We start from the raw sequence: 24,733 nt of genomic DNA, 5'->3' as shown, positions 1-24,733 counted from the left end.
GTAAGGTATCTTTCTTTAGAGAATTGAGTGTACGGTATCTTTCTGTAGAGAACTGAGTGTAAGGTATCTTTCTTTAGAGAATTGAGTGTAAGGTATCAGTGTAAGGTATCTTTCTGTAGAGAATTGAGTGTAAGGTATCTTTCTGTAGAGAATTGAGTGTAAGGTATCTTTCTGTAGAGAATTGAGTGTAAGGTATCAGTGTAAGGTATCTTTCTGTAGAGAATTGAGTGTAAGGTTTCTTTCTGTGGAGAATTGAGTGTAAGGTATCTTTCTTTAGAGAATTGAGTGTAAGGTATCTTTCTGTAGAGAATTGAGTGTAAGGTATCTTTCTGTAGAGAATTGAGTGTAAGGTATCTTTCTTTAGAGAATTGAGTGTAAGGTATCTTTCTGTAGAGAATTGAGTGTAAGGTATCTTTCTGTAGAGAATTGAGTGTAAGGTATCAGTGTAAGGTATCTTTCTGTAGAGAATTGAGTGTAAGGTATCTTTCTGTAGAGAATTGAGTGTAAGGTATCAGTGTAAGGTAACTTTCTGTAGAGAATTGAGTGAAAGGTATCTTTCTGTAGAGAATTGAGTGTAAGGTATCTTTCTGTAGAGAATTGAGTGTAAGGTATCAGTGTAAAGTATCTTTCTGTAGAGAATTGAGTGTAAGGTACCTTTCTGTAGAGAATTGAGTGTAAGGTATCTTTCTGTAGAGAATTGAGTGTAAGGTATCTTTCTGTAGAGAATTGAGTGTAAGGTATCTTTCTTTAGAGAATTGAGTGTAAGGTATCTTTCTTTAGAGAATTGAGTGTACGGTATCTTTCTGTAGAGAATTGAGTGTAAGGTATCTTTCTTTAGAGAATTGAGTGTAAGGTATCTTTCTTTAGAGGATTGAGTGTAAGGTATCTTTCTTTAGAGAATTGAGTGTACGGTATCTTTCTGTAGAGAATTGAGTGTAAGGTATCAGTGTAAGGTATCTTTCTGTAGAGAATTGAGTGTAAGGTATCTTTCTGTAGAGAATTGAGTGTAAGGTTTCTTTCTTTAGAGAATTGAGTGTAAGGTATCTTTCTGTAGAGAATTGAGTGTAAGGTATCTTTCTGTAGAGAACTGAGTGTAAGGTATCTTTCTGTAGAGAATTGAGTGTAAGGTATCTTTCTTTAGAGAATTGAGTGTAAGGTATCAGTGTTAGGTATCTTTCTGTAGAGAATTGAGTAAAAGGTATCTTTCTGTAGAGAATTGAGTAAAAGGTATCTTTCTGTAGAGAATTGAGTGTAAGGTATCTTTCTGTAGAGAATTGAGTGTAAGGTATCTTTCTGTAGAGAATTGAGTGTAAGGTTTCTTTCTGTGGAGAATTGAGTGTAAGGTATCTTTCTGTGGAGAATTGAGTGTAAGGTATCTTTCTGTAGAGAATTGAGTGTAAGGTATCTTTCTGTAGAGAATTGAGTGTAAGGTATCTTTCTTTAGAGAATTGAGTGTAAGGTATCTTTCTGTAGAGAATTGAGTGTAAGGTATCTTTCTGTAGAGAATTGAGTGTAAGGTATCTTTCTGTAGAGAATTGAGTGTAAGGTATCAGTGTAAGGTAACTTTCTGTAGAGAATTGAGTGTAAGGTATCTTTCTGTAGAGAATTGAGTGTAAGGTATCTTTCTGTAGAGAATTGAGTGTAAGGTATCAGTGTAAGGTATCTTTCTGTAGAGAATTGAGTGTAAGATATCTTTCTGTAGAGAATTGAGTGTAAGGTATCTTTCTTTAGAGAATTGAGTGTACGGTATCTTTCTGTAGAGAACTGAGTGTAAGGTATCTTTCTGTAGAGAATTGAGTGTAAGGTATCTTTCTTTAGAGAATTGAGTGTAAGGTATCAGTGTAAGGTATCTTTCTGTAGAGAATTGAGTGTAAGATATCTTTCTTTAGAGGATTGAGTGTAAGGTATCTTTCTTTAGAGAATTGAGTGTACGGTATCTTTCTGTAGAGAACTGAGTGTAAGGTATCTTTCTTTAGAGAATTGAGTGTAAGGTATCAGTGTAAGGTATCTTTCTGTAGAGAATTGAGTGTAAGGTATCTTTCTGTAGAGAATTGAGTGTAAGGTATCTTTCTGTAGAGAATTGAGTGTAAGGTATCAGTGTAAGGTATCTTTCTGTAGAGAATTGAGTGTAAGGTTTCTTTCTGTGGAGAATTGAGTGTAAGGTATCTTTCTTTAGAGAATTGAGTGTAAGGTATCTTTCTGTAGAGAATTGAGTGTAAGGTATCTTTCTGTAGAGAATTGAGTGTAAGGTATCTTTCTTTAGAGAATTGAGTGTAAGGTATCTTTCTGTAGAGAATTGAGTGTAAGGTATCTTTCTGTAGAGAATTGAGTGTAAGGTATCAGTGTAAGGTATCTTTCTGTAGAGAATTGAGTGTAAGGTATCTTTCTGTAGAGAATTGAGTGTAAGGTATCAGTGTAAGGTAACTTTCTGTAGAGAATTGAGTGTAAGGTATCTTTCTGTAGAGAATTGAGTGTAAGGTATCTTTCTGTAGAGAATTGAGTGTAAGGTATCAGTGTAAGGTATCTTTCTGTAGAGAATTGAGTGTAAGATATCTTTTTGTAGAGAATTGAGTGTAAGGTATCAGTGTAAGGTATCTTTCTTTAGAGAATTGAGTGTAAGGTATCTTTCTGTAGAGAATTGAGTGTAAGGTTTCTTTCTTTAGAGAATTGAGTGTAAGGTATCTTTCTGTAGAGAATTGAGTGTAAGGTTTCTTTCTGTAGAGAATTGAGTGTAAGGTATCTTTCTGTAGAGAATTGAGTGTAAGGTATCTTTCTGTAGAGAATTGAGTGTAAGGTATCAGTGTAAGGTATCTTTCTGTAGAGAATTGAGTGTAAGGTATCAGTGTAAGGTATCTTTCTTTAGAGAATTGAGTGTAAGGTATCTTTCTGTAGAGAATTGAGTGTAAGGTATCTTTCTTTAGAGAATTGAGTTTAAGGTATCAGTGTAAGGTATCTTTCTTTAGAGAATTGAGTGTAAGGTAACTTTCTGTAGAGAATTGAGTGTAAGGTATCTTTCTGTAGAGAATTGAGTGTAAGGTATCTTTCTGTAGAGAATTGAGTGTAAGGTATCAGTGTAAGGTATCTTTCTGTAGAGAAGTGAGTGTAAGGTAGCTTTCTGAAGAGAACTGAGTGTAAGGTATCTTTCTGTAGAGAATTGAGTGTAAGGTATATTTCTGTAGAGAATTGAGTGTAAGGTATCTTTCTGTAGAGAATTGAGTGTAAGGTATCTTTCTGTAGAGAATTGAGTGTAAGGTTTCTTTCTTTAGAGAATTGAGTGTAAGGTATCTTTCTGTAGAGAATTGAGTGTAAGGTTTCTTTCTGTAGAGAATTGAGTGTAAGGTATCTTTCTGTAGAGAATTGAGTGTAAGGTATCTCTCTATAGAGAATTGAGTGTAAGGTTTCTTTCTTAAGAGAATTGAGTGTAAGGTATCTTTCTGTAGAGAATTGAGTGTAAGGTTTCTTTCTGTAGAGAATTGAGTGTAAGGTATCTTTCTGTAGAGAATTGAGTGTAAGGTATCTTTCTGTAGAGAATTGAGTGTAAGGTATCTTTCTGTAGAGAATTGAGTGTAAGGTATCTTTCTGTAGAGAATTGAGTGTAAGGTATCTTTCTGTAGAGAATTGAGTGTAAGGTATCTTTCTTTAGAGAATTGAGTGTAAGGTTTCTTTCTTTAGAGAATTGAGTGTAAGGTTTCTTTCTTTAGAGAATTGAGTGTAAGGTATCTTTCTGTAGAGAATTGAGTGTAAGGTATCAGTGTTAGGTATCTTTCTGTAGAGAATTGAGTGTAAGGTATCTTTCTGTAGAGAATTGAGTGTAAGGTTTCTTTCTGTAGAGAATTGAGTGTAAGGTACCTTTCTGTAGAGAATTGAGTGTAAGGTATCTTTCTGTAGAGAATTGAGTTTAAGGTATCTTTCTGTAGAGAATTGAGTGTAAGGTATCAGTGTAAGGTATCTTTCTGTAGAGAATTGAGTGTAAGGTATCTTTCTGTAGAGAATTGAGTGTAAGGTATCTTTCTGTAGAGAATTGAGTGCAAGGTATCAGTGTTAGGTATCTTTCTGTAGAGAAGAGTTACAATCTGTTGCTGATGTATAAGAGTTACAATCTGTTGCTGATGTATTTAGTGGAGAGTGTGACCAAACATTTCCTTATATAGAATTGGTTATACTTTATTGATATGATTATGTAACTACTAGCATTTTTTACCATCAAGAATCGAATAAACGTAGTAAATGTAGTAATCATTTATTTGATTATAGAGAATTTATGTATAACTATGGTATGACTACGGCGTGTAATTATATACTCGTACAGAATCTTGTATAATAACTATTTGTCATATTTATTGGGTAAGACAGTCAGAGAATTGTGTACACATATTTGGCAAACATATTATTAGTGGGTACTTGTAAATTCATAGAGAATCTTGTGCATGTATAACTGTTTGTCATCTTTGTTGTAGAAGACACTGTGTAATTTAAATCTCGTATAGAATTGTGTACAAATAATATGTCATATAAATAATGTAGACGATAGCGTTAAGTGGACTCTGTACAACTACATGTATATGGCACATACATGTATATTGTAAACAATAGGGTGTACTACCCGTGAGAATTGTGTATAACTGTTTATAACTGTTGACATAAAATGTAGAAGATGGCGTGTAATTACGAACTCGAGGAAAATGTTGAACAACTGTTTGTTGTATATTGTAGGTGATAGTAAGTAATTATAAGCTCGTATATAGAGAATTATTTGTAACTTTTTGTCATATATTTTTGGGGATAAGTCAGTTAACTTTGACAACTACAGTCACCGTCAAGGAATGAAGTCTTCAGGAACGTTACGGCATTACTCTTAGTTTTGTAGATCATGAAGATACATACATCGATTTGAATATTAAAGATTTTGTCATTGATTACTGAGTACAGATCTATACATGTATGTTCAGCAGATTGTTTGCTGTGTCATGTAGAGATCTTCAAGATAGAAAAATCAATTACGATAAAGTTCTGTAATACATTTTAACGAACCCAAGCATAAAATAATCATTTTTAATGGCGACTCTCCACGTGTTTGACAGTGTGACACTATGTGTCAAGTTAGAGGTTAAATATTAGGTTAAATATATAAAAACACAAAGAAAGAAGAAACGTTAATTGGTACAAATACCACGGACGTTGGAAGTTCAAAAATCTCACCGTGAAATCTTTTTCACCTCCTTAAGTTAATTATATCACGCGGGTGATTAATACATAGACCACCCGTAGCACGTGGTTCATCGCAGTGTGAGGACCAAGATCAAGTAGGGCTGCAGAGTGGGTTTATAGTGCCAAGTCCTTTAACAAAAGTCAGTGAGTGTGATAGTGTAAAGCTTAACAACTAACCGTGAATGACTCACGTGATTAATATAGGTCAAGCCTCGGACAAAATCATTGAAAAACATATCTCCCATGCTATCGCTTGATACTATCTACTGGATAAGTTAGTACAAGAGGTTGGAGCAGTCAACAGCGTGATACAAGTCGAGATCCATCACTAAGAAAGCTACTCAGATTAATATAGAGGCAATTTCGATATCAATCGAACGAAAACTTAACCTAATCAAAGAGATATCAAAGAGATATCAATTTATTGGCGAGAAAAAAGAAAACCTGGAATATTTTGGAGGGGAAGTCCAAACTCTGAATTCCACATACTATAAACACGCGAGCTGTTTAGGTAAACATGTTTGAAAATTAAATCTGATATCATTGCACTCTACAAATGGGGATAATCTAGTTGTGTTAGACACTGAACGTAACGTCAGAATATTATAGGCTTTGATCAGCCTTAATTCTTGCTTTAATGTGAATAAAAGAATCTAGATCCCCATTTCATCGGATTCGTTTTAACTTCAACAGTTTACCAGAAAACCGCGGTGGAAGAAATTACCATGGTAATTTTAGCGAAATTAGCAGAACTGAAAAGTTCTAAATACCGCGGGTTGAGGCAATCATTCATAATTACAAAGAGACTGAGGATTGCCTCTCCCCCACCGGGTTAAAATTGACTGACACAGAAATCTTTATATCCAGGAATAATATTTTACACTGCACAAGCCTCACAAAATTCAAAATTATGTAATGCGCGTGTGATCCCAAAATTGTGTGGAGTTTCGGTCCACCCAAATCTCAATGCTCCTTTTTACAAGCTGTGGGTTATTTTTAGATATAAATGACACGGTATAATTCGGTAATTACAGAGATATTTACCAGAATATTTCAGTGAACTCTATTTTAGAGTATAATAGCATAAGCTATAAGCATGCAATAAATCGATAGATGTGATTGTCGATAAACAATAATCACCCATGATAACCGCCGAGGGAGCACGAATAACAGTATCTGTACTCCCGGGGAACACTTAACAGATACCTACCTTTATTAGAGTTTTAAGCAGTGTCTCTGCCATCCCTTCGCTTCAATTTGTCAAGTACTTGAGAGATACCAAGTTATCGATCCGGAGCTATCAATCCTAAGATTGGGCTGCGGAATCTGCGTCCATTAGGCGACAATTAATCGGCAAGGTCCACGCTAAACTGAAGAGAGGGGTGTCACAAGTTGTTGACAGATGAAGAATTCTATTTCAAACACAGCCCGTTAATCACACCACGATAGGCCTTACAAACAGTAATGAGTTTTATATTTCAGAAATATTTCGCCCGGCGTCGCTGTGAAGTGGACGAACTGTGTCTAGGCTTCAATGCAGTGTTGCCATCAGATAACACAGTGTTTCACTTCATCAGTTCCTTCCATTAATAATTCAACAAAATTTTATAAACGCGTCGCCGAGCTAAAACTACGTGAAACTTATACCTTTTCCCCGCGGGATTTTGAACTTCAATGAATTTTAAAAAGTCATTAATATACACAAAAAGGTGTTGTTTGAGTCGGTAGGAATTCAGCGATTGTCGAGTTTGTTTTAATGACAAACTTGTAAATAATTCACGTACAGAGCGGGAGTTGTCACGTGCTTTTATCACACAACCAAAGCTTCTGGTCGACAAATGATTAACTCATCTTCGTCCTCCAAGTGTTTTAATGACCGGTAGGCAACAAGTGCAGTCAACACTAAGTCGATTAGAGGCTTATCCTTCGTTTAATTAGATAGGTTTCCTTTGGTATGGACAATCTGACAGATAACTCCCTATTTTCATAACATGGGAGGGTAATTAAACATCTCCAAACACTTCCACTGGTCCCTCTGAAATCTCAGCAATGATTGATCGAACTGTTGGAACCCCCACCATGTACACCGAGGAAAAATATTATCCTAGGCGAAAAATAGAATTCCTTCAATAATGCGTGTCTTTTTTATTCGCCAATTTCAACTCCGAGGGTATGCGTACAGTCGTTTTGATTATTTATTGTTGCCCAGAACTGCAAGACGCTCTGTCTAAACACGTGTAGCTCTGTCAATTACAGAGTCTTGAAGTTACGGTGATCCGACGCTGTTCCATGGTTAAAGATATAATGGCCGAGTCCCGGAGTCAATCGAGTTCCGGTGTTCCGGATCCCGCCATTACACTGTCAGACCCAATCAAACTCTCCGTCAGACCTTCCAGAGAATACGTCTTATGTTCCCAAATCAAATAAGGAACTGTCTTTTCCAGATAATATGTCAAAAAAGTTTGGCTCTTTAAGGAAGAGTAATGGGAAATCAAGTTCAAAGAAGAAAGTCTGTTGTTGTTGTCCTTCGTTCCAGGAATATCCTTATCCTTGCAAGAACTAAAATTGTCATTCTGTAGTTCTTCTTGCTTTATTTAAATTTGAAGTCTTATTCTATCAATTAGTTCACCTTGTCATGGGCTGATACTCTACGAGACCACTTTGTCTCAAGAAAAGAGAAATCAATTCGGTCACATCAATATATCTCGTGTGATGCTTGGTAGCTCTCCCCTCCATTAATTCGATTATCTGTGAATTATCATCTCTTATGCACAGCCTCTTGCTTCATTTAATTCTAAACGAAGGGAAAATATGAATTTTTCATAGGATCTGGTTTACAAAGCTATTATCTTTCTGATGGCGATAATCGGCCGATTAAGGATATTGATTCTCCGACAGGTTCCCTGTGAACTTTCTCCCATGGTTTCCAAGCACCGGTTAAAGTGTCCGTGGACATGAGGCCTTACTCCACCGCTATCTCGACCGCTAAATCATTCGTCGCTCAAGTTTCTGTCATTTTGGGCATTTTTTGTTTTAAATTCGTGGAAACAGAATTAATTCGTGCAAGGCAACAGAAGAAATTACTCTACTCATAAGTAACCGGTGTAAAATCCATAGCGAGTCGCCAATCGTTTTATCGGCACCTGGGATTTGAGTTGGGGATGTTTTTTCGATCATAGTTATGTTCATCGTTTGTTCTTGATGAATTCAAAAGCTTTTTATACGGGCTGCCTGATTTGCTTGTTTCCAAAGGAAACCTGTTTAGAATATCTTAACTATCTGGCATGTTAGGATTTCAAACGAATGAAATAAATACACAATAAACAGGAGATCATTCGATTGTCCCGTTTATAGAGAAGACAGGAGGCGTTTTTATGTCGTGATGAACGAACAACAAGAAAGACAAACCTTCATTACGAGGAACGTATTTACCGAGGAAGGGCTGAACGAATTACAGATGTTTACAAACAACATATGAAATCGACTTCATTTTGTTGGCAGTTAATGAATGAAAATAAGCAAACGATTACCAGATAACAGACATTAATCTGAAGTCAGAAGATCGAGCTTACTGAAAACGAGGGGAGCTGGAAGATCCATCACCACTAGAGGAAGTAGGGCTGTTCGGTAGCCAAGGTTTTTATTTATCTGCTCCGCTCCCCATGAATTTAGGATCTTTTGATCCCCTCCAATTCCTATCAGTTTTCATCAGTTTTCGATCAGGTCCGCTTCGAGTAGGGAGGTAACTCTTGGTTAGCGAATATGAGAAGCTGGTGTGTTATTGTATGAAAGTGACATTATTCTTGATCATCTGTCAAGCAATGTAAAATGACAGTTTAAGCACGCGTACACGAATGGCAACACGAAAAGAACATAAGTTTAAAATCTTACTCAATTGAAGCCCCACCAAACAGTCATTAAGTATATAACATCTCATATATCTGCAAACAAAAAATCATCGATAAATTTGTGATAAAATTTAAATTTTACTGACGATAAAACTTAATGTGAAATATAATCTCGTTTTTTTTTCACATTTGTCATTTCGCTCTAATTATATATATCAGATTTAATGTTCTCAGATTTCAAAACTGTGATAACTAACAATCTCCACGATTCATAACGGCAATCGTCGTAATCAAGGGCAGATAATTCAATGGCATGGTTTTGCTGAGAGTGTGTGAAATATGTAAGAAAGTAGGACTTTACATTCTAATGGAATTGAAAAAAAGAGAATCGTTCAACTCAAACTGAGAAAAATAATATTCAATAAAGAGTTCCAATACTTTGATTCTGAATCAGGCAACGTTCTTTTATATCTGAGACAAAGTTTACTTTTAAACTCAGTCACCGCAAGTATATCTCGTTTATTGCACAACTATTAGATTACCCACCTAAATGAAATAAAGAAGACGTCAATTACCCGATCCAATCTTATCTCAGGGAGAAACATGGGTGGCTGTAGTCCGCTTTAATGCTTATTTAGGACTAAATCCAGAAGTTAAATTTTTTCAAATTAGTGATCTATTTTCGCAAATTACGCAACGGGCTGTCACTGACAGCGAGTCTGGTGAGTTTACGACCCGCGAAATTCGGCATAAAACTTTGGTTCGATGAAATCAATTAGTCTTTAAGGGCCTTGTTGATTGTTTCTTCAGCCGAGTCTGAAGCCGAGAGTTAAGGCACAACCATAAACACTGCGGCTACTCACGGACAAAAGAACATTGTGAACTTGAAATAAGGCGGAATAAGGCGAGATGCTTCTTGTTTAATTAGATCAATACGGATATCGGAGCAATTGTTTCCAAATGAAAACAAAAATCTTTAAGGCGATTTTGCAACTGTATCTATATCCATAACATATGTACTCACAAAATTCAAACTCTAAAAATATTAATCAATATGAATTATGTCATCGATAGTTTGGCGAAAAATAATTGTACCATCGCATATCTATCGACTGTTGTCGTGACAGAATTAAGTATATCTTACACCGACCGCCTGCCCGCGGGTCTCACATTTATCTTGTATTAACGACACTGATTTTTTTCGCCTGAATTTTAGACTTTGAGAAGAGAATAAAAACCGGGCACAATTGCACTTGAGAGGTTTGGAGGCAGATTTTAAACAGACTGAGATTGCATTTTTCAATTTTGGATTTTTTTGACACTCTTAGCTAAAAGTTTGATGAACAAAAATTCTGGAGGAGATATGTAAATAATTAAAACCTGGGATTCCGTTGGCTTTTTTGTACACTTGATAATTAAAACATCCTGAAGATGCCAGAGTGCCTCCCGTGAGTCACCGCACAGTTCTTATGTATTTCTTAGAATATTAAAGTCTTTCTGATTATTTGTGTTAACCGGCACCTTTACGAATTTTGAAAATCATTTTTTCAATGTAAAATAAAATAGAAAATTTGTTACATTGAAATTGGGGTGGTGATTCTTTTACGATGTGTGTCACGTGATTTTTCAGATTCCAGCACTTTGGCATTTCAAACTAAGCTATCGGTAAGCCGGATAACACACGACAGACGTTAGACTCCCTATATGGCATCATTGAGATTAAAATGGTATTGATTGGATCAAAGTCATCCAATTAGATTGTGCTGATTAGAGATCCATTAACTGCACATCCTTTAATGTTACAAAGATTTATTTTAATTAATTATTTTTAAACGAATAAACCTGTATTAAAAATTTACATGAAAAAAAACCCATTAGCTGAGCATGAATTCATCCGGTACATACATGTACAAAACGCTACAAGCTGCCATTAAGAGGAAATATCAGAATAACTATTGCAGACAAGAGAGAACCATCGTTCCATAGACATATTCGGAATCTCCTTATCGTGAAACCAGATCTCCAGAGAAATCTTGGAAAAGATGAGAAACTAACACGCGTGTCTATCTGGACAAAGCCGGCGGGAAATGGAGTTATCGTCTGCGTCCATACAACAAGGGGAGATTTACGGGGATGTCGTTGAATTGATTTCGAGGAGTTGTACAAATCTTCAGAAAGTCGTTAACATAAACAAGGATTTTCCCACCTGACGATTTCCCACCCCATAGTTCATAAACAGTCATCATTGATGTCCGATTTACTATTCAAATGGGTAATATTCAAACACATCGTGAGTTATAGAAGCCGATGCATTCAGAATCCCCGTGAAGTGTCCACTGGATTGATCATAAAACAGGCATCATTACAAACATTCGTGGATGACGTGCAATAAGTGACCAGAATTATCAAATGACGTCACAAGAATTCTCAGAGACTTCAGTACAAAAATTTTAATAACGCCTTATTAATGTTTTATTTTTAAAATATATGTAAAACAGGGTTTTGTTGTACATATCACCTCGTCCTAAAGAAAGTATTTATCACATATATCATCTTTCTTACAAAGGATATATAATACTCTGTATAGTTTTGTACATTGTACTAAATTTTTTTTTACCAAAAGTGTGTTTCATGTCCTGTTGTTTTCCGCAAATTGTTTTGAAGAGCCAATAACTTGAATGGAAAGATTTTTTATTTCTTACTATTTACCAGCAAGAAATGTTTCATCAACTATCATTATATTCTTTCATTTACGAAAAACAATAAAAATTTTAGAATTTCGGTATTGGAAATTAATTAATTAATCTATTCACTTATTTGCTGGCGAAGGACACCCTCTTAAGTTTTCTGTTCCTGATTTTCCCAGATCGTGCATCTCTGGGCGAAAGTATCCTTTAATGTGTAAAAATAACAGCATCAAAATTCTTCTTTGATTTTGCAGCAGGTGCATGAGCGAATAATATGAAATTATTTTCAATTTTACGTGAATATCGTATGGAACTAATTATAGTAAAAATCACCTTTTAATTACATGTAAAGTGCATTCAATATAATTTTGTAAATTCTAGCACAAAATAAAAGCTCATGTGAATTTCGTGTTATATAAAGAAATGTTCCTGTAAAATAATTTCGTGTTATATATAGAGAGAGGTGTTCACGTAAATTCTACGTGAGGGGACTTTCACGTGAAAGTTTTAAGTGAAATTTAGGTGAGGCCCACCTAGTTGTGTACCTAAATTGGCGGCAGAGCTGGTGATGTCTCCTATTGCCTAAAACAGGGTCCTTACAAAACTAATTTCATGAGACACCGTGACTTTAAATTAACGCACACATACATGATAGCACATCACAGATTGTATCAGATCATTGTATACCAATAAACAAAACAAAAAAAAACAAAAGGCCGCTCTGTATGTGTGTAGAGTGATACCGTTGAGACATCGCGATCTCTAAGTCCTGACTTCAGACGTGTTTGAAGTTTTATCTTTGTCTGAACAATGTGTTTTCAAACATACTCAGCAATAATTATAATCGTATCTAATATTGCTGGGCATCTAAACTTGTATCTAGGCTCGTGAAACGGGGGTGTTTTAAATTCAAGAAACAATGTTAAAATATCTTCCCACGTTATGCACATGGATTTCATAAAGTATCCATCTCATTATTAAAGTGCTGAGGGCGAGTTCTATTTTCCTCCTATTTACTGCACCAGAACTGGTTCCTATTTTCTGTTTCCTTAAAATTAGTTGGCGTGAATCATGAAGTTAGAAGCATGAAAGTACAAGATGGAGAGGATGCCAGATGATATTTCAATGAACGCAAAGTGTATCAAGAAACATGCAACACGAGTTCCAGGTTAATTAACATCTAGTAATTAATTGCTTTATCTCGGGATATGTAATGTTAACACTCCTTAGATCTTTACAGCCCTCCTCTGTAGAAATCTCTCTGTACGCCAAAGTCAACGAGTCTTTGTTAAATTACACCAACAAATGTGGAATATTCGCTTTATTCAGGCTGTTAAAATGTATAAGAAAAGATTTTGATAAAAAAAAATGACTTGAAAAATAATTTGAACTTACGCAAATTTGAAAAGTATTTCACTGATTCTTTATTCTTCATTTAATGCACGGAATGTTTACGTTAATTGAATTAAGACTGAAACTTATATATCCGTGTAGATTTATGATGCTTCAATATCGTATAGAATACAAAACTAAAACGATCAAATGATTAAAGCATCCATTACAATAGCTACTCTGTCAAAACCTTTACTGCACGGAGCGTCAATATTAGCTTCCACTGCGCGCCCAGTGCAGTAACAGTGTAAGATAGACAACTGCGGGAGATAATAGTGGGTGGTATCGTAACTACCAGCAGCGCTACTGAGACTGGAGACAGGAGTGAGTACTCGCTCAGTTGTTCAAAATCCGATAGAAGCGTTCTCACATACACAAGGGCCAATCAAAATATACGAAGACATCTGCCGTAGGTACATGTACAAGGTATATAACTTAACGTCATGTAATTACTTAATTTGGTAGACACAATTGAGCAATATTTTCAAATTATTTGAAAAAAAAAATATATTCCTTAATTTAGTAGAATTCTTTTAAAATTTCATCCTGCAAAAATGAAGTCACGGCGCAAGGTCAGATTTGTGTTATGTCAACAATAAACAATATAATGTCGAAATAATGTTACTATAAATTGGGCTTAAAATCAAATAATATATTGAAACCTCAAACTGAGTACTGTCTTGATATTCTGTGTACATAACTATGACAGAATATATTGTTCTGTTGAACAGAAATCCATTACTACCGACAGATAGTCCTCATTAAAGTTGACTAAAAATGTTGACGTCGCCTGACGTCACAGCGCAACGAGAAGAGCACACGGTTTGGATTTAGCAAACTATAAAAATGCTCGATGATGCAAATAATACCGGTATGTCAAAAGTTACTAGCAAATTTGTGTTTAACTGCCATGCATTTTGTGGGATGGTGGAAACTGCAAATTGATAATCAAGCAGCCCGAAAGAAAATAGAGTACCAGTAAATATTTGGTTATAAAAAAATAAGTAACGTCATCTGACGTTCAGGGTTTACATAGCTGTGGACGGATAGATACATGGTATGAAAATAAACACTTCGAAGAACTTATGATTCTCACACAAATATGAGCAAATAAGATGTCAGGTGGACTGGGGTCATTTGAAATTGTAAGGTGCAATACACGAGACTAAGCTTGATATGTAGATGGGGGTATTTTGATAAACTGTGCTTGCGTCATCTTGACGTCATGTTTTGGACGTCATCGTACTTCGTGTCGATAAAAAATGTTGTTTTAAAATCGGGTAACAAAAAAACCTTTCCATCAAATGAAATGAAAGTTCACATATCAATTAAATAAGTGTTAAAATTATCGCATAAATTAATCTGTTAGTTATGACTTATAATAGACCGCCACGTTGTCTTCGTACTTTTTGATTGACCCTTGTAGTATACAGAAATGTGAACATATCTCAGGTGGTCTAAACAAAGACATGAACATGTCAGAACCCAGATATTTCAGACATACATGTATATAAGTATTATGTAAGTATATTGTCCTTACATATGATCATAAACTTGAAAATGAGCATAAATCATATATTTTCAATCACACATAGACTTATATTCAGATATTTTATCCATGAACATTTACATTTGCTCAAAAATTCTTTGTACATACACATCAACATAGTTACACTCGAGTATTTACACATACATGTAAGCCCCAGTTCATTATGCTTGCATATCTACAGTTTCCATGTATTTTTTGCATAAACACAAATACACGGAAATTCATATTACCTTACATTCATACATAAAAGCTCCTTAGCATGGCTACATACTGTATATACATTTATTTACACATATGTGACATCGGAATTTTCGTTCGTGAATTTTTTATGGAAATAAATAATTTAACACATGTTGATTGAAATTTGCAGGCTAGTTCACGCCCTTTAACTTATTTAAAACACGCTGTTCCAATATATTGCATTCTGAATACGAGTTGGAAGTAAACTTAAATATGTTTTCGATGAAACGTTAGATAAATTTAGTGGTTTATGGATTAATACAAAAATGAAAATTCATGATAATATGATATTTACAATGCGTATCTTTTAAACTAAATATGTAAGAAGGTTTCTATCTTAGGATGCGCATTAGCATTCCGAAAGTTATGATGGTTTGTTTGATGAAGATCCGTAGTGGAGCCTCTACATACCACTGGAGGCTGAACTAGAATGGTGCGAGTTCATAAAATATTCAGCAAATCAATATAGATCATGTGAAAACATAAATATCTCCGAGCCAAATATTCCCTAGTCAATTTATGTAGTGATCAATTCAAATGTATTTATACACCATCTATGATTATAAAAAAACGAGAATGCCACAGACTGCAAAAGTCTTCGAATTTTTATTCATTTCTGTTTAAATTTATGTAAATTTGTTCGCCGTTTTTACAACGTTTGAACCCAAAGGCGCATGCTTTCTTTAGAAAAAGATGATTTATCCGTTTGAGATCGGCGTTTCATATCTGATTTGTCATAAACTCGGTCGTTTTGGTGCCACCAATGCCAATTTTAAGAAAATATTTTAATCCACAGAAAGTTAAATTGTTTCACCAATTGTCGTTGGTTGTTCCCTAACAGAATAAGTCCGCCATTACAACTGGCCAGCAGACGTTCCGCTTCCTCTAAATTTTACGGTTTCTGGTAATTTGCATAATTGCGCATGCCAAAAAAACCCTGTCCGAGAAGACCTTTTCCTAGACCTACAGCTTTTTGCATACAATTGGAGATAATAACTTGACAACATGCATATTCAATGAGGATGACTAAGTGATAGTTCTGGGGACATGCTAAACACGACCACACGAGTAGATGTCATACAGACCGGCCCATCCACGGCCCAGGGTGTCATATGTACTCCAAAGACCTTACACAGTGTGAAAGGGGCATAGCTAAACCTATGGTTTCATTCTGAGTTGCACTTGTATTGCTGAGAGGGACAATAATATTTCAAATTGATATGGTCAACATCCGATATTACACGGTTCAAGCGCCGATACTAGCTAATGCTCGATATAACACGATGGCATGTAAAGGACGTATCGATAAAAACTTAAGCTATCGTTAAACTTTAGATCGGCTAAAGTATCGCCAGTTGAATGTGAGGACATATATTACCAATAAACTCAATACCAGTCTTACTATCGTCCAGTATAACGGAAGTACCAATAAGTTCCAGATCGTTCTGTCTACAGAATATAATGGGTGTATGTCTACACTGTATACCGCCAAGGTTGACTCGATGTACTCTATAGTCATCGCCCGGTGTGTGTATCTTTCAGTTCACGTTTTGGAGTTATCTGAACTTAAACAAGGAAAATTTGGTCATGTTTTGACATGTTTTTTCACTCAATAATCTCTCAAACCGCCTCATTCCATTGTTTTGCCAATCATTTGTACCACTACATGCATCCAATATTGTTTGATTTATATCATTTGTAAATCATCAATGTTTACGAATTTTCCGAGCGCTGACTACCTATATGCGCTTTACATCATCCCTGGATCTTCAACATGCGGCCCTACAACCAGCTGGTCCGGCGCTAGCGGACTCGTTTATCGTCAAATCCACATAATTTTATATACACATCCATGGGGGATTTTTATATAAAGGATAATTTTTAGGCGTTGCTCGCTACCTAATTTGGAATATTAATTTGAATTACTGATCGACAGAGTTTGAGTGGAGGCATATCCATCTGACCTTCGGTCATTTGACGAAGCAAAAATTGAAACAGTTTGACCACCATATAATGATTGTTAATAAAAGAGAACCATAGGCTTGGCCAAGAAACCATGCGAAAGAACACAGACATATCACAAACGTGGAACATTTTTTTAAAGGAGGGAAAACCCCTTAATCTGAGGGGAAAAAACAAGAAAAGGTTAAATCGGTAATAAAATGTGGATGCTACCCTCGGTAGCTTTTCCCATTCTTGGCTTTAATGGGGTGGGTCTGTAACACGCCGAATCAGAGATTTTACTGTAGATATCAACAGCCGAGGCAGTATTCTGTTTTGTGCTATTTTTGTAAATATTGAAAGCTTCAAATTCTGAATAGGACAAGATAGACTGAAAAGACCTCTAAGGTTTTTACACAACTCAGCTCAATAACCCGGCTAAACGAGCTTTGATGATGGATCAAAACCAACCTGTGAAACCTCATACAGAGAATAGTGTAATGAATTCAAATGCCCCCTCCCGTTCAAAATATTTCTGATTCTCAAGGTGCCCTCAATCAACAGTTTCCCGCCATCTGTCAAAATATTTCTGTAGGAACATGATGAACGAGGGATGTATATTTATCTACAAGAATCTGACAGCGAGCGAGTGTATCTTTTTAACTTTTCACCATCTAATGAGCAACAAAATATCTCTTCTTATTTATTCACTTGGTCATCGTGGAACAATAATTCGCGGAAATCATACTAAGTGGTTTAATTTACCACCGCATCTTTCATACATCTAACCCGAAAAATCGGAAAATATGTTGAGCCTTATTCATAAATATTGTTGATACATGTAACTTTCAATTTTTGACATTTTGATTTGATTTTAAACAATGACTAAACTTTTAAAAAATAAGTCCCAAAACGTTAACTTTTGCGGATAAACTCGTTCATGTAAAACTCTATTGCACGATATCCCTTCAAAAGATTATTGTGTAACGAACAAAAAACGCTTCTTTAAGATGGATGAGAAAAGTACCGTTGGGCACAAACTGAAATTATTAATCAAAATTAGTTAATTTTCGGACTAAATTTCATTCATGTCTTCATGTTTCAGGTGCCTGTGTTTTACGATCAACATTGACAGCCGTGTAAGAGAACAAAGACTTTCGGCATCACAAAATGTCTCTGTATCCCATATTTTCAATGTTTCTTGAATAATAGACTCACTGTCTTCACACACATTATCACTGTATTCTCCACTGTTTATGCAGTACTGTGTATCTTTAATAAAGATAAAAATGACTGACGCGGATTTGAGACCATTATGATAGATTATTTGTTTTCCTAAAAATAAAACGTACCAAAATACGTGTGTAATTTTGATTTTTTTTTCTCTGCACGTATGATTATTTTCAAAGAATATCAGTTGATGAGACTAGTTTTCAGTTGTTGTGTTTTAATTCATTTTTTGTATTTGTACATATCTTGGAAATTCACAATTTCTAGTTTGATTAAAGATTATTAACGAAAAATTATAAAATAATACTTTACCCCCCCCCCCCTTCATATTACAAAGACATACAAACGCTTTCTTTTTTGTGGCATTATAATCCGACCATGAATCAAAAAATTAGAGGAATATTTTGAAAGAATATTGTGAGCGAATAATTAGTTCTTATGTTAATTCTTTTCCGCCGTTTTTTTTATTCTTTAGTTTTATTACTTTGATTCAAGACCGGCGTCTGTACTTGACTTTTAGCTTTTTATTTGAAGAATCCTGAAAAGGAGAATGGTTTCCATGCAAATGTCACCGAGATTTGCTTTGTTTTGTTCATTATACAACACAAAGTGTCGTAAAGCATGGCTAATATCCGACTCCTGTCTCTCTCTGCGAGTCATGTGACGCCAGAATCCGACTCAAAACGCGGGAAAAGGCGCGTGCAGGTGTCCAATCCTCGGTCAAGTCACAAAACGATTCCATCGATTTTTAAACAAAATATCATGGACACAGCTGGATCCTTGACAAAAAGCTGTAAAAGATTAGAGCCGTGTGATAGGTTTTTTATTTTATTTATTTCTACACGGGAGATTGCGAAATCAATGTTTGAGGAACCAAGAATCGCCGTGTGTATTTGCCCTCATGCATAATTTACCAAACAACCGGGACTCACGCTCCAATCGATGTTCGTTTATTGTTTTAGGTGACAGCTGAGCTAATTTTCTTTTAAAATATTCTAAAGCCGGCCATGATTCCTAATGTCAACCAGACAGAATATGCCACCTTAATGAACCAATTACGTGTAGGTAACAATTGAGCTACAAGCAGCTGTTATAAATTCAACTCACTTTTTATCTGGAAATAGGTACTATTAAATTGTCAGCGTACATATGAACTGGACATGAAAATACTGTATACCAATATATACATTGTTTTCATCAATACATTGTTTACATACACGAAATCATTGTATACCAACATATATCACTTAAATAATTAAGTGAATCACAATCACGCTGTTATAATTAGTTCAATGAGGTAAGTAAAGCCCACCTGTACAACATGGACTGTACTGACTGTTTGTACATAGGTAAGATGAATTACCTACCTTATTATTCCGACATTTGGAGAGATTAGGGTAGTACATGCAGATCGCCATTGTACTGTATATACCGGTAAAGTCACACTTCCGGCTCCAGCAGATGTAGACGAGTACTTGAAATGATAGGTGTAAATAGTAGCGTAAATGTCGCCACTACTCCTCCTTGCGGCCGATTTAGTTATTATCACAATGCTCAGGCAAATTACGGAGATGCTGTGATGAAAGTTTGTACAACAGTCGCCAATGGATGAAGGTATAGTAGTGATTGTTCACTTAGATAAAATTAATCCCCACTGAGGGTGCTACCTCTGCTAGAGAGAGATCGATCGGCGAACCAGGCCAAACTTGTATACTGATACACAGCTTGTTTTAAAAAGTTGATAATGTATTCATAACAATAACTGACATCGGTTTTATTTCGTACCAGTTCATGAAATACAATGTTAGGAGTCTTACGAGGATCGTAAATCCCAATTTGGGCCGGGGGAAAGTGTAAGCGTTTACGGGCGAACCTTATGCTGGGCAGACCCTGTGGGAATTCCTGGGACTGCTGATGATAAAACTGGCGATACACGGTGCTGATCGGAGCCCTGTAATGGTAAATATCTAATTATTGCCAAATTGGAATGAGATAAACCGACAGTTATACCGAGAAAAAGACGTGCTGATGCCGACTCAAAGGATCGCGTAAGTTTCACAATTCTATTACTTTATTCCTTAATGATTTTAGTTAATCGATTTCACACCTAAAATACGGTAATATAATTATACACACACACACATTTTTAATGATAAAAAAAGAGTTTCTTCAATTCACAACACATGCTATAAGAAGCGTTTTATAATGTTTTGCTGCATTGTTTTCGAACATGCCATTGCTATTAATTCAAATTTATTTGTCTCAGCTGCATATTAAGGGAGTTTTAATTTTGAAAAAAAAATAGTTTGTTTAAAAAGTAATATGTTCGACAGGACAATGTCACAGTTGATGAAATTTTTGATTTTTTATTTCAATTTGTGCGTGGATTAAACTGACGCATATTTCGGTCAGTTTTCTCTGTTAATCGCGATTCAATAAATCTTATATAAAAGAACAATGTTCTAGAAAACCTTAGATAACTTCAACAGAATCGGTCCTGTGTACACGATAAACAAGCTCTTGAGATGTTTTAACTATCTGGGTTTATTTTCAGACAATGTATGGAGCAGGTTGTAAATCCTGTCCTAGAACGGCCTGCAGGTGCGTGTTCCCGCCGAACTGACAACAAGTCTCGCGGAATCTGATTTCTCGTCTAAACCAAATCTCGCTTCAGTCTCTATCTAATATATGGCAAAAATTACTCTTTATTGTTTAGAATAAACATTTAGGGTTTTTTTTAATAGTTTGCAATAAAAACAGATTTTAGTCTTTTCTGGCGCACAGTAACAGCTAGGCAGTGAGTCAAATTGTATTGGTCAAGACTACCACACTGTTTTCCCTACAATTTAACCAGCAAAGCCATAATGACGGGCTTTCTCTGAACTGAGCGTAAGCGAAAGTGAGTACAATAATCGTGTAACAGAATAGGATGAATAGGGTGAAATGCTGATATCCATTCCCAAAAGCATTGGGTTTTAGATAAACTATGGTTCGAATAGGCAGCCGGTGCATAACATGCAATTTGAACTGTGGATAGCCACACCTGGGAATAGTGTCTATTGTAGACTGGAAGCGATATACAGTGTAACGAAGTGGCCTCTAATTAGATGGGTGGTACATGTGTATTGTAACGGAGGGACTTATAATCAGAGACCTAGGATCATCATACCACAGCAATTGTCGAATCTCTTGTGTCTAGCTTTATATTCAGCGTATTTGAAATGTTATCTACACAGATTAATATAATAGAGAGGGTTTTTTTGTCTATTACTCAGTATAATGAATAATAGAGTGAGCAATCCCAAAGAAGTGATTGTTTTTGGTGATTATATAATGGGAGTTTATAAAATTAAGTATGGCGAAAACTCTATTTAAAATTCATGTTCGTCTAATTTATATTTTTCATCAAATTGTAAGGACACCAACTACAATACAGTTAGAACAGAACAACTTCTAACTGATATCCATATATCTACCATTTAACCACTGAAAATCTTCCAGAGAAACCCCGCAATATATCTTAGTAAATTAAACATGTGACCTTTGATATATATGATGTACGTTTTATGAGAGTACGTTACGCCATGGATATTTGCCTGCTTGACAAATAATCTAAGACATTACATTCATTTGACTTTCACCAATAAAATTTTACACTTTCAAGAAAGAACATACATTCTAAAAATTCAACCTGCTCAAACAGATTTATAAATCCTATCGATATGGTGTTGAGAACCATTAAAAGGCCGTATCTGACCGGGTTAATTATCCAAACGGACAACAATTCACGGTGGACGGAGGAAGACGTCCTCTCCTGTCTGCTTACTACTAATTGGATATCTCATGAAACGTCAGATTGATTCAAAAAGGAAAAGTATATATAATAAAAATAGAAGTATATATAATAAACATATAAAATACTGCAAGAAAAGTGAGTGATCAGCAGGCGTGTCCTGTCTGTTGTTTTTGGTCTTTTCCAGATAATTTTCATCTTCATTATGACGTTGACAATGACTCGATAATAATGACGTTCTACTATTGCGCTGACTTGTAGAGACTTGCCTTTGGACAAACAACTGTGTTGTATGACATATAATATACACAGCCTTATCTAAATGTTTTGTATGTTTTCAGTTTAATAACTCTGCGATTTTATCATACCCTGATTTGACAATGTATTTGGATGCAAGGCATGTCCATGAGCGCAAAGATCATGGTTCGTCACCAAGTTTAATCCATTACAACCAATCTCAACGATTAAAGCTCGATCTCAGAGATAGAATCGGCCGATATTTCCTGCCCCGAAGAAATCAGATCTTCATTAGAATGTTTTTCCTCCGCAGTCCGTAATCAGATTGCGGCGGACTTGGAAACAGAAAGTGTCAGGTGCGCGTGTCTACAGGATTAGGAGACCGGGGATCCTTCTGTGTCGCCGTAACGTTAAACGGATAGACTTGGTATCCAGGAGCACAATTTCCTGTGCAGTGTCTTGTAAGGTTTTTTGTTTGCAAACATCATCTGATCGAGGAAGCTAACACTATCGACCAGTCATTTTGTTATGTCAAGTTCTTTTTTTCTGAGATATCAATTTCTTTGTTTCTTGGAAAAAATGCATAGGTCACAGTGAGTTAAAATATGCAATTATATTTCAATCTTCTCAGACTGAAAGGTTTTTTCCCCGAACAATCAAGCAAATACATGTATTCATTTTTATCTTAATACCATTGTACTTTGAATAATAGAAAATTAATATAATAATTCCCCTTGTAAGATATGATCTGTCCAAAATGAATCCAGAAATTCTTTAATAAGGTTAGATATACATGTATAAAGAAAATAATAAAGAAATTCTTAATAGCATGTTATACTCGATCAAAGTACGAAATAAAGAATAACAACACAACCACGTTTAATTTCAAATATTTGACAAAATTAATTATCAAATGTTTTTAAAGTGTGTTTGTGTTTTCTGCCGGACTCAAGAAGAATTGAGGGATCTAAAACATATTTTTTCAGCACTGCTTCGTTGCCATTTCCATTGACTTATTGGAATTACATATTATAGTCTAGTTCTATAAAGCTTTTTCAATCTTTGATGTTAGAAATTAATTTCTACTAATTATTTATGTCCTGGAGTAAGAATTGCTATGATAAATCGATGTTTAAACGAAAGAGCGAGCTTTCTTTTGAAGACATCGACCATTTCTCCGATTTAAGAATGGTAGATCTTCCATGCATTGCAAACAAATACAATGAACATTTAGAAAGGTTCTATTCTTAAGAAAAGTTTATTTAGTGGTATTTCGAGCAAGGGACCAATATTAACTCTTTCCTCTGTTCACTTTTTAAAATTTTGTCTTTTTCTTTTAACGCAAGACATTCTTGATCAAAAGCAAATCTCTCTACTATACATGTATTTGTGAAGTTTGTTAAGTCCACGCAGGCGATATAAACCATTATGTTTTTGTATTCAGAATGTTTTATCTTGTCAAGCCGGATTCTGATTTAAATCCTTTTCTATGTTTTGTTTTTCAAATTCTTCTAAAGTCTTCGGATTGCAATAGAAGATCGATAGACCTGCAGAAGATTACACCTTATAAGAAGCCCCCTGATTTACTGTATAGAGTCAGAATTATCCGTCTTTTGTGCTTTTACTTCATAGGTTTAGAGACAAATGTGTTGGATTAAAGATTCTAAATTGCTAGAAGTCCCCAACATTTACAGAGACCTTTATGTCTATCAGCCAACACATTTTTTCCTGTTCTCAATGTTTTGCAGTTTTGAGTGTAACCCCGATGGCCACAGATCAAGGTACAAATTTGCATGAAATTTCTGTAATAGAAGATCAACATATGCAATTATAGACAGATTGATATGACTGATCTGCTAGCTCATCCTACACACAGATCCTGAATTCAATTCCAGGAATATTTTTCCATACATTATGTAAATGACATAATATTACATTCGATACGTATAGCCAGCAAACAAATTGAGACGAAATAGATTAAACACCTTCTGAACATGCTTACATTTAGTGTAGAATTAATATTATCTTTACTTATCTTTTCCTTTATAAAGAAACAATCATTTACGGTTTCAATTCTTTAAGTAAAACCTTTGCTTATCAAACTAAATGGTTTAGCACGACTATTTCTTTTCTACATAATATGTTCAACGTAACTTTACTTCACATCCCAGCTGATTTAACTAAATTTTACTACATGTGCCATATGAAATGACCAATGAAACGATTATCCTATTCTGAACCGTGAATCCTACCATCCTCTGGTATTCATCTGCAGACACCTCACACAAGACACATATAATACCTGGGAGATTTCTTTGACTAATGGCAGTTGATCAAATGACCAATGGTGCGGATGTTGCTCTCGGCTTTGATGATATTATTGGTCCAAGCAGACAATTGCAGGATATTTGCATAAACAACAATGGCAGACTAAACTTGATTATTCATCTAAGTCTAACGCTTAAGACACTTAAATAACGAATTCCATAATCTTTGGTGGAAACAACCATGCTTCTGTAATTCAGTAACATTACATTGTGGCTAGACCATATGTATTCTTCACAATAGCAAGTTCAAGCCATTTTAGAGTTCACTTACAAAAACACTG

General features: G+C 35.3%; 1 protein-coding gene and 1 long non-coding RNA gene across 4 annotated transcripts in view; one reads left to right on the top strand and one right to left on the bottom strand.

Annotated features, from left to right (window-relative positions):
* LOC128188165 (uncharacterized) overlaps positions 1 to 19,658 on the bottom strand; it is a 60,702-nt gene extending 41,044 nt beyond the window's left edge. Inside the window, exon 1 of one of the 2 annotated variants that reach the window (XM_052859048.1) lies at positions 19,463 to 19,658. In XM_052859048.1, coding sequence (XP_052715008.1) covers positions 19,463 to 19,513 — 51 coding nt within the window. In that variant the 5' untranslated portion in view covers positions 19,514 to 19,658. Of the gene's footprint in view, positions 1 to 6,418; positions 7,075 to 19,462 lie in introns of those variants that run through there. The other variant, XM_052859049.1, reaches the window with a different exon arrangement.
* On the top strand, positions 19,571 to 22,636 carry LOC128188187 (uncharacterized). Of its 2 annotated transcripts, none has more exons than XR_008244131.1 (3): positions 19,571 to 19,709; positions 19,884 to 20,143; positions 20,650 to 22,636. It is a non-coding gene; the product is annotated as an uncharacterized LOC128188187 (long non-coding RNA). The 2 variants fall into 2 exon arrangements; XR_008244132.1 differs by lacking the exon at positions 19,571 to 19,709 and having other exon boundaries at positions 19,813 to 20,143; positions 20,650 to 20,696; positions 22,230 to 22,636.
* Positions 22,637 to 24,733: the final 2,097 nt, after the last annotated feature.

Source organism: Crassostrea angulata, chromosome 6, assembly GCF_025612915.1.
Source record: "Crassostrea angulata isolate pt1a10 chromosome 6, ASM2561291v2, whole genome shotgun sequence".
NCBI classification, from domain to species: Eukaryota; Metazoa; Mollusca; class Bivalvia; order Ostreida; family Ostreidae; genus Magallana; species Magallana angulata.
The sequence above is the reverse complement of the archived record's forward strand: the minus strand, read 5'-3'. Positions and strand labels throughout refer to the sequence as shown.